This window comes from Portunus trituberculatus, chromosome 41 (genome assembly GCF_017591435.1).
Source record: "Portunus trituberculatus isolate SZX2019 chromosome 41, ASM1759143v1, whole genome shotgun sequence".
Taxonomy (NCBI): Eukaryota; Metazoa; Arthropoda; class Malacostraca; order Decapoda; family Portunidae; genus Portunus; species Portunus trituberculatus.
This window is the reverse complement of record NC_059295.1, coordinates 168,719-180,000: the sequence shown is the minus strand read 5'-3', so window position 1 is coordinate 180,000 and position 11,282 is coordinate 168,719. Positions and strand designations below refer to the sequence as shown.

The window sequence follows — 11,282 nt, the reverse complement described above, 5'->3', positions numbered from 1 at the left end:
TTTTTGGCGGATGGCCACATACAGTGATTGTACTTACTTTAGGAGACGTCCAGAAAGAAATATAAAAATTTTCAAAACCATTTCTTATGTATTCATTTCTTATTTAAAAATTCCAGTTCACATATTTTTTTTTAGAAAGCTTGTACTCTATAATTTTCTTGAAAATGAGATGAAGCTCCTGAGTACTGTAACGTTTCGACCTTAAAGTAATGCGAATGTTCACTCAATCATAATGAAGATTAAGAAATGTGCTTATTCATACAGGAATCATGAGTATAAAATTCCTCTTGATTTCCCAGGTTGTCAAGAATTTTAACGTTTTCACTCTTCCTTCTCAAACGAAGCGTAAGCTTATCAGTTATTGTCTGTACGTAATCTGCTACGTAAATCAAAGCTCAGCAACAATTGGGAGTAGTCTTCCTGGTGCCAATATGAACATAAGCAGCGATGTGCCCACTGACAGGCAGGACCAAGGCCGCGGCTGTTATTAAATTCAGGACATGACGTCTTGTACCAAGGCTGTTTGTTTACCTCCAACGGAAACGCTGTCAACATAAAGAGGATTATTTGCTTTATGATGGAAACCATTACCTTAAACAGTCACCACTTCAAATGTGGTCGTAATTTTTTGTTTGTTTGTTTTTTCGAAGTAAATCGTTATTATTGGAAAATACTTAACGACATGGATGAATCATATGATACATAAATATTTGAGAAAAATGTGTTCATCCCGGATAAGGTGACGTCACATGTTTGGAGCAGGAATTGAATATAATGTGTAAGAACATCATGTTGTGACTTATTAAGATAATTTTTTTTTTCTTTTATCGTACGATGTTATCGTTACAACATTCATCAACGTTATACGAATGCGTCTTGTTTCATTCAACTCAGGAAAGCCTTTTTGTGCAATGTTAGAAAAATTAAACAATCGTGTATGCATATTGTTTAAGGAAGCTTTACGTCCTGTCAAGGATGCAGCGTCCCTCAGGAAGCAGTGGTATCCAATTGCATTCTTCTCACTGTTACTGATTTTCGATACTGAAGGTGGCGTCCCTGCGTTAGTGCTTCGGGCAGCTCCCTGATGCGGTTCGCTATCTGTCGCTGCAATGAAATCTCCGTGGGAAGTAGAATATGTTCGCCCACCACCCCTTGTGTCCCCACTGGATGACGGTGTGTGTGTGTGTGTGTGTGTGTGTGTGTGTGTGTGTGTGTGTGTGCGTGCGTGAGTAATTCACCTCGGTCGTCTGCTGGTCACCCAGCCAGTCTTCCCCATTAAGGAGCGAGCTCAGAGCTCATAGACCGATCTTCGGGTAGGACTGAGACCACATCACACACAACATACACCGAGAAAGCGAGACCACAACCCCTCGAGTTACATCCCGTACCTATTTACTGCTAGGTGAACAGGGGCCACACATTAAGAGGCTTGATCATTTGCCTCGCCGCTTTCCGGGACTCGAACCAGGGCCTCTCGATTGTGAGTCGAGCGTGTTAACCACTACACTACGCGGTGTGTGTGTGTGTGTGTGTGTGTGTGTGTGTGTGTGTGTGTGTGTGTGTGTGTGTTTTCCTGTTGTCACTCACAACTGAATTGTTTTACCAATACTTTTGACACTTAATAATTTTCAACTTCTAAACACCAAAGTTGGACATAACTGTTTTCGTCATTACTTACGTCATCACACAATCTAAAGTCAAGGAGACTGAGGTGATCCAGTGCAGCTGCGAGCCGCCTAAATCTGGGACCTCAAAATCCATGTCAGTCAGGAAGCCACTGGAAGGGACACCACGGGAGAACCATCGTAATGAATCACTCCCGCACCGTCACGAACACGACTACCAAAACATTACCTTGTGAAGTGATTTTCGAAAATATGTGTCCATTATAGAGTGAGTACATCTGTATATGACGTTATGAATCGACACACTTTTAGATACATAAAAAAAAAAAAAAACAACATTGTATTTACATTCCATGTTGGGCTCTGTTCTTGAATAAGTAATTTTTTACCTTAAATAGTATGAGGAGGTGGTAACAAAGAATGTGTTCGCATGGGGAAGGTCAGTGGGTAGCTGTTGTAAGTTGTACTGACGCGAGGGAATGATGTGGGAAGCCTTTCATTGACATCCTGATGTGCAGCTGTTAGTTTGCGAGGATCCGCTTCAGCCTGGTGGATGGTGAGCCCAGTGACTGGTGCAGAAAGCAAGGTAATGAAAATGATCGTACAGCTGGTCTCTCCGTGTGACCGTTAGGAAGGAGAGCCAAGCAGGGCAATCATATTAGAGTCTCAGGAAGCTGAATACTGCAATGTTTAGCCAAGATAAATGTAAGCCAAGTGATGGTGTGTCTTTCCTTAGCGAGAAAAGTGGGATGTCTCGATGATGGATGTGACCTGAACCTTCTGACTGATAGGTTTCATAAAGGAGACATGAAAATGTTTCCTACACGAAGCGTCATTGAATTGATGTGATAGGAAACAATGTGGATGGGACTTGCTATAACACACACCAACAAACTTTGAAATTAATGATTCGTGACGGTATTGTCTTCTGCAAACAACAGGTGTCCTTCAAGACAACACCAACCAGAATGACAAAGCACAGGTCTGGAGTGGTGACGCGGGTCACGCACTGCTAGATGAAAAGGCACGTTTTCTTGTCTGCTCGGGAGGTGAGATGGAAAAGAGGGGCGAAGTTCTTTATGGCAAACTGTTTTGTTTTAACAGTAAAAAAATAGGTAAATGAAAAGAAATGCGCCTAAGAAGGAAGGGTGAAGTGTTTGTGGTGCCGCTGGACTGAATCACCGCCACGCCTACGCCTACGCCCACAATCGCCCACGCCAGAACTCAACCTTAACAGTACGTCGCCCAGGATGTTCTGGCGCGGTCTTACTTTTGTGTGTTTACTGTATTCTCGAGAAAATTTGGCATGGTAGGCTGTTGCATTCTTGTACAGTACTTACATCTGTCGCTAAAACGAGGTGACGTCACATCCTCATCCTGGTATGTTCCGCTCCTATGTCCCCCTCCTCCTACTCCGTATCGCCCGCCCTTCAATCCTGCCCTCCAAGGCCACCGAATCACTATAGGTTTCCCTGCACCCAAGCAGGCGGTGTTGGCGGTGGCGGGCACCGACGGCAGATCAGTGCTATCGTTCATTGACACGAATGACTAACACGAGGTTTTCATGTAAGGAGTGTCAAGCAACGTCTCGAAAACATCTGAAAAATCGTTCATGCATCGCTTTGTACCAAACGTATATAAGGTGGCAGAGAAGCAAAATGTAAGGAAAACAATAAACAAGTGTGTGTGTGTGTGTGTGTGTGTGTGTGTGTGTGTGTGTGTGTGTGTGTGTGTGTGTGGTCGAGGTGTGTCCTTTAACAACAGCTTTGAGAGTCCAATATAATATCAGAAAAATGGAAGAGCTTTTTGATAAAAACTTTAGCCTTTGATAAATCATGTAAATTAATCCATGATATTTTGACTGTGTATTATTAATGTAGTAGGCCAATTCGCCTTTTTGTTTATCAGAATACCTTGTCTATATTTCTTATCTGTATTGTGATATTTTTTCATTGTTATTACTATTATGTGGACTATAGCTATTAGATGGAGAATTTTGTTAAAAAAAAAAAAAAATTATATTTGTAAGATATATTATATATGTACGATAAAACCTTGTAAGCTGTGGTCAATAAACTATCTATCTATCTATCTATCTGTGTGTGTGTGTGTGTGTGTGTGTGTGTGTGTGTGTGTGTGTGTGTGAACTCAAACTTCAGCTGATTTAGGGCTCAAGTGTGTCAGTGTGTGGCAGATGCGATTGTGTGCATGTGTGTAAATTACCTGTATGTGCTGAGTCAGGTGACTGGCGCTTTGTTTTCTAATATCTTATTTGGTCTTGCCACAGGATGCCGCCACCTCCCGCGCACCTCCAGATGCCCCTCGGGGAAGGCAGCGACCCAGAGTTCTCTGACGACGAAAATGTTCCACTCAGCCAGGATATCTACGGCGGCAGGTGAGACCCCTGCGTGGTGTCCTAATCTCACACACTTGGTCCTGTGTCTTGCTACATGCAGCAACGATATAGACTAATGCTTTGATTTTGTATATATATATATATATATATATATATATATATATATATATATATATATATATATATATATATATATATATATATATATATATATATATATATATATATATATATATATATATATATATATATATATATATATATATATATATATATATATATATATATATATATATATATATATATATATATATATATATATATATATATATATATATATATATATATATATATATATATATATATAAAGACCTTATATAGATCCCACAGACAGCAAGGTTAGGTTGGGACGACCTTTTTTTTCATCCAATCGATCTCATTCAGTACAAGCTTTCTTGGTTGTGATGCAGCTTGGCGTTACTCCACATGTTATGTGAGGTAATTTCATAGTGGGGAAGACTGACAAGCACCAACAGGTGTGATATGACTTGCTTGCTTGATGGTTTAAAGCTGTTCTTGTTTGTATGGCCCAAAGCAGTCACAACGACCCACTTAAATTGGACTCGTGACCTCACGGGTAATAAAATCATATTTTGACGACTTCATTCATGAACAACGTATTCATTACAATTAACCGTAAACTGTTAATTTGTGCGGCTGATGAGTGAACAGTGACGAGGCTCGCGACACCCTCCAAACAAGTCCAGACTCGAATGACACACATCATTGTCGCGGAGGTTTCAGTGATATGCAGTTTATTTCCATAATAAAGAAATATCCGCTCCAACTGAAAATTAATCCCGTCACATTTTTCTCATTCACTATTTTCCATTCATTCCTTTCCTTGTAACTGTTCCTTGTTCTTCACCAAACAAAAATATCGATGTTAAAAATTAATAGAAGAATTCTGCAGCATTCATATGTGTGTAACTTTCGGAATACAACAGCCATCCTGCACCGATACACACACACACACACACACACACACGGGTAGCTCAGTGGTTAGAGCGTTGGCTTCACAAGCCAGAGAACCGGGGTTCGATTCCCCGGCCGGGTGGAGATATTTGGGTGTCTCCTTTCACGTGTAGCCCCTGTTCACCTAGCAGTGAGTAGGTACGGGATGTAAATCGAGGAGTTGTGACCTTGTTGTCCCGGTGTGTGGTGTGTGCCTGGTCTCAGGCCTATCCGAAGATCGGAAATAATGAGCTCTGAGCTCGTTCCGTAGGGTAACGTCTGGCTGTCTCGTCAGAGACTGCAGCAGATCAAACAGTGAAACAGAGATCAAACAGTGAAACACACACACACACACACACACACACGCATACACATTATGATTAAACTCAACTTCTATTATAATGCTTCATTACGTCAGCATTAATACATTACACCTTTTATTTCTTAATCACATGAACCCCATTCTCAACAAATATTTAATGTTATTTATTTGTATGCTTTAATCTTTCTTTACTTTTTTTTCTCTTACATTTTATCAAATATACCGCACGCCACAGTTATAGGGTCACTATAACACCATAGATTGACCTGGTGGCAGCACAGCTTTCCCTTTACACTTCTTATGAAATACAGATACCAAACTGGTGGCATCATTCTAATTCTGAAAAAAAATATCCAGTTTCTTTTTATTCATTCATCTATTTATTTCTTATCATTTTCAATGCATATTTAATCTCGAGACTCTATAAGAATCTGGTTGGTATATCTAAAAAGATTTTTCTTGCCATTGGTGACATAAGATACTCATATCATTTGAAGATTAGGAACGTTTCAAATATAGCTGCGTGTACAGGTATAGAGAGGAAAAATAAGAACTTGTGAATCATGCAAGAGACCAACCAGTGACAATAAAGATATACAAGACTTCTAAATGATAGGAAGAAATAAATGATAAATATAAAACTACATGAGTCTTTCTAAAACCGATTACTATTCTTCTTCTCAAAAGTAGCAAGCTCATATATATACTCCATCTCACTTCCTCCAAATGACGAATCATTCCTGCCAGTTCATTTCAGTAATGACACATACATAGAATCCTTCATATTATCTTATCTGCGTGTAATGGTGTCACAGCCGCACTACTCTGCACTCTTCCTTACACAGTCCAGTCACATTTGTTTATCATAATTGTGGTTCGCAATATCTTTTTGATAATGTGTTACTGTTTTACTCGCCTCTTTCTCTCTCTCTCTCTCTCTCTCTCTCTCTCTCTCTCTCTCTCTCTCATTGTTTTTCTTGCGCATTATCTCTCTCAATGCACCACTGCCATCAATATCTTCACCATCATAAATATCACCACCATCACCTCCATTATGACAACCTTCTTACTTTTACCATTGTCGTTATCTGTGCAGTTCTCATGATCACCATCGCCACATTCCCACCCCCGCCCGTCACCGTCTCATTGCCGCCACTGCCCTTCCTGTTATATCTCAAGCTCCTCCTCCTCCTTCTTCTCCTCCGCCTTCTTTAGCTTCTTTTGTTCTCCCATGGCTTCTTAATGGCATTGTTTTTGTGATAAAGATATACGTAGATTAGTTAGCTTCCAGTTTCGTCTCTCTCTCTCTCTCTCTCTCTCTCTCTCTCTCTCTCTCTCTCTCTCTCTCTCTCTCTAATATATCAAATTACTGTATTACTCGTCATGATGTAAACTTTTATAGCGAGAATGGTATGTTCTTTTAATTTTCCTCCCGAGTTTGGTGTAACCTCATAGCGCTCTCCTTCGGCAATGTGAGATTGAACTGGTCTGCAACTCGTTTTTTTTTTTTTACTTAATATTGTCCTTTTCTTTCTTCTTCTTTTTTTTTTATCGTATCTTTCTGAGCTTGCATGGCGTGATATCATTACGTGCTCCTACAAAGTTAGTGAGAGTGAACTAATCTGCGATTCGTTTTTTTTTTTATTAGATCTTTGTTTTCTCTCTCTCTCTCTCTCTCTCTCTCTCTCTCTCTCTCTCTCTCTCTCTCTCTCTCTCTCTCTCTCTCTCTCTTGACTTCCTTGCCTGTGCCTGAATGGGTCGATTTTTTTTATTTCATTTTTTTTTCTTTTTTTTATGTACGCTTCGTCTTTCCATAGTCTTTTTGTTTGTTTATTTTCCGTAGTCTTCCTTTACACAGTCCAGCTAACTCTGCTTTTGTCTTCCCATTCGTCTCTTGCATTGTCTTTCATTGCTCACCACTCTTCTTTCGCACATATAACGTAATCACATCAATATAATCTTCCCTTCCCATGTCTTTCTCTGTCTCTACTGCATCTTCATTTGATAATCGCTTCAGTTCTCCAACTTTCTCTCATATTGCAGCTTCTTCCCAACAATCAAAGAATCAGTCAATCTAGACTCTCCCTCTTTCCATTGGTTTTCTCAAAGACAAGTGTTCCAGTGGTGCTTCCAAATGTCAGTATCACTCTCGTCAAGTTAAGAGGAACGCAGCTACATTTATACATAGCTTATGATTTACATAGTCTGGCAAGGACTAGACATCATATTTTCATCATCTTGAGTGTGTTCTTTGATGAATTGTGTTCAGCTTCGTATTCACATATTTTGTTCCCTTTCAGAGAGAGAGAGAGAGAGAGAGAGAGAGAGAGAGAGAGAGAGAGAGAGAGAGAGAGAGAGAGAGAGAGAATCATAGAAAACCTCGGTCGTGACTTTAAAATCACATACTTATCACAATTGCATCGATACGCCTGCAGTGATTTCTTCCTTCTACTTCTACCTTTGCATATCGTTCATTTAGACATTTGAACAATATTCTAAAACTTCATCGTGGCTAACCAGGCAGACAGAACACTTACTGACACGCCTGGAATTACAGACCTGGCGCTTTAAAGATAATTAATGAAAACCTACAATGTCTATCACGATAAACTTAGGTAAGTATTATGGCAGCCACACCTGTTGCCAGCGCGTAAATCAATAACACACCCAGGTGCTGCCGCGGGGTCGGCTTCCGCGTACATGTAATCAAGTATAGATAAGATAAATGAAAAAAATTAGTGGGTTATTGATAATGCTAACGATAAAGGTGATAAATTTTCGTCAGGTAATGGTGTCACATTCCTCAAGGCTTTATTCCGCCGCATTTTTGTCTTCAAATTATGTATTCCTAAACTCTTCAACGTGTCACTAGCACTGTTCTCAAAAGCCAATGAGGTAATTAGCAAGATTTTTTATAATGTTATTCATAATATTGTTGGAAAACTTTTAATATGCATAAAGAAAATATTGAAAAACTTTAACAAGTTCAATTAGATCACGTTAAGACGAAACGCTTGAGAATGCTGTTCTTTTGTGCTTCGATGTCACCCTATCCCTTTGAAAACGTTCCTTTGCTCCTCCTCCTTTGGTCACTGGAGTACACTAGATTTCAAGATTACAGTGGCTTTCAACATTTGCTCATTGCATGTTGATTATGCAGATAAATGTTATCATTGTATACTAAGAGATAAGATCACGTTAAAACCAATTATGTCGTCACCTGATTAACTCGCGGGGTGAAGTGTGTCGTCACGGGTTGCGGTTCTTTCTCACCTGGGATTGGTTTGGCTTGTTTGTGTGTGTGGTAGCTGGTGTGTTAAGAAATGTTGAACGTATTGCATTATAGTGCTCTCTCTCTCTCTCTCTCTCTCTCTCTCTCTCTCTCTCTCTCTCTCTCTCTCTCTCTCTCTCTCTCTCCACACGCAAGAAAGTAAACACACACACACAAAAAGAAACCACACAAAAGCAGACAAAGACATTGCACTAGTCACAGTTTTCACCACTACAACAATAATAAGTTTTTGCTTCAGGTTTAAGCCAATCCGAATAAATTAGATAAGTAAGGACAGACCAGGAAAATAGGTATGATAGCACCGATATACATATCCGGCATCTGTGTAGTACCCGTCACCAAAATCTGTCTAGTTATGTTTATTTTTTCTATTTTCTTCTTTTTTTCTTTATTTACTTCTGTTTAAACTGAAAGAGAATAAAAAAGAAAAATCATCAGCATATCGGTGACCTTTTGAACTGATACTCATCACTTCATAGCAATGAGTGAGCGTAAGAGGAAGGCCGTAAGTGTCAGGGTGGATGTTATTTCTCAGTGGAACAAAGAATATATACTTAAAGCCTATTAGAAACATGTATAGGGAAACCTGGCGTGAGAGCTGCCAGTGAGTGAAAAAGGGTGTCGAAATGCGTGCGTGCTAAATGAGAGACCAAAAAAAGAGAAAAAAAAAAATAGGGAGAAACCCCTTTAAACAGCGACTCTGCATAGAAAACCAAATACTAAGGTTGGAAGAGGTAAAATGAGGAAGAGGAGTAGTAGAGATGAAAGAGAATGAAGAAGAGGAAGAAGAATTGGAAGACTGACGGACGATGGAAAGGATGGTTAGGTAGGAAGGAAGGTAAGGTCCAGATACAAGAAATAGATTAGATTTCGGAAAACCAAAGGCCTGGGATGAAGAGCACTATATGATAAGGAATGAAAGTAGTAGGATGAGGAATCAAAAAATGTAATGGTATTAATAATAATAACGATAATAGCCTTGTGTGTCGAGACGAAGATACTGTACTGATGTTTGAAGGCTTAGAGGTGTTGATTTCTAGAGTCACAGAGCGGAGAGTGGAGGTGTAGCGTAACGAGAGAAGGGGCAGGAATGTAGGGATGTAGGGGAGGTGGGTGTGGGTGGAGTGGTGCTGGGCTGCGTGTGGGTGTACTACAAGAATGGCGGTAGACTTTCCCATCGAGCCCAGCCGTCATGGTGAAAGTTGCCGCCGCCTCATGCACTCCGCTCACCGTGACGAGAAGCGATGTCCAGTCACACTCACACACACACACACACACACACACACACACACACACACACACACACACACACACACACACACACACCGCGTAGTGTAGTGGTTAGCACGCTCGACTCACACTCGAGAGGGTCCGGGTTCGAGTCCCGGAGGCGGCGAGGCAAATGGGCAAGCCTCTTAATGTGTAGTCCCTGTTCACCTAGCAGTAAATAGGTACGGGATGTAACTCGAGGGGTTGTGGCCTCGCTTTCCCGGTGTGTGTTGTGTGTTGATGTGGTCTCAGTCCTACCCGAAGATCGGTCTATGAGCTCTGAGCTCGCTCCGTAATGGGGAAGAATATCTGGGTGACCAGTAGGCGACCAAGGTGAATTACACACACACACATACACACACACACACACACACACACACACACACACACACACACACACATACACACACCGTCTCGGTAAGCGGCGAGGCAAATGGGCAAGCCTCTTAATGTGTGGCCCCTGTTCACTTAGCAGTAAATAGGTACGGGATGTAACTCGAGGGGTTGTGGCCTCGCTTTCCCGGTGTGTGTTGTGTGTTGATGTGGTCTCAGTCCTACCCGAAGATCGGTCTATGAGCTCTGAGCTCGCTCCGTAATGGGGAAGACTGGCTGGGTGACCAGCAGACGACCGAGGTGAATTACACAAGGATCTCTTAAGTGTAACAGATCAATTCCTCAAAAGTTTTGTAGCGCAAGGGGGTGGGGCGAGTACTGTGGGCCATGACAGCTGCTCTTGCTTTCACTACACCGGTGCTGTTTTACCACCAAAGACTCATTTTTAAGGTCACTGAACTATCTGTTTGGTTACTCCTTTTGATAATTTCTTTCACCCTCGCTTCTCTCTCTCTCTCTCTCTCTCTCTCTCTCTCTCTCTCTCTCTCTCTCTCTCTCTCCAATAATACATCTCTCTGTTGCAGCCGGCGGTCCGTGCAGGAGACGAAGGCCTGGGATGTGTTCCGGACCTTGCCGCCCTCTACCAGCTCCCTTTCTCAAGATAGTCAAAAATTTCTCGAGCTGACCATCAAATGTCTTAAGGTTAGTCACTCCCCTGCCGTAGCCGCTCGTATGCTCTATAAGTGTCTGATCCTCAGCTTCTGTATTCTTAAATTAAAGATTTTTATTTCCTTTGCCGTCTTAATTCCTTTGTACCTACTAACAGTGGTGAAGCTCAATCACTGAGTATTGTTCTCAGCACTGGCTTGGCTTTTTAAGGTTCAGTGTCAGGTGAGGTATCAGCCTCTTGACAACAGATAAAGAGCGGCCTTTTGGGGAAAGGTTTGTATCATGCCGAGACCATTGGTGAGATCTTTTAAAATCAGGAGAAATTTATTTTTTGAAACACTCAATCAAAGTTAATTAATTTGACGTGCATCAGTGTTCAGTGGAGCAGAGAATACTTTGTTG

General features: G+C 41.1%; 1 protein-coding gene across 6 annotated transcripts in view; it reads left to right on the top strand.

Annotated features, from left to right (window-relative positions):
* The window catches only part of LOC123517153 (chitin synthase chs-2-like), a 91,919-nt gene that overhangs the window by 4,947 nt on the left and 75,690 nt on the right, over window positions 1-11,282 (top strand). For all 6 annotated transcript variants that reach the window (XM_045277114.1, XM_045277113.1, XM_045277115.1 and 3 more), the window contains exons 2-3: window positions 3,913-4,020; window positions 10,796-10,913. In XM_045277114.1, coding sequence (XP_045133049.1) covers window positions 3,913-4,020; window positions 10,796-10,913 — 226 coding nt within the window. The remainder of the gene's footprint in view (window positions 1-3,912; window positions 4,021-10,795; window positions 10,914-11,282) is intronic.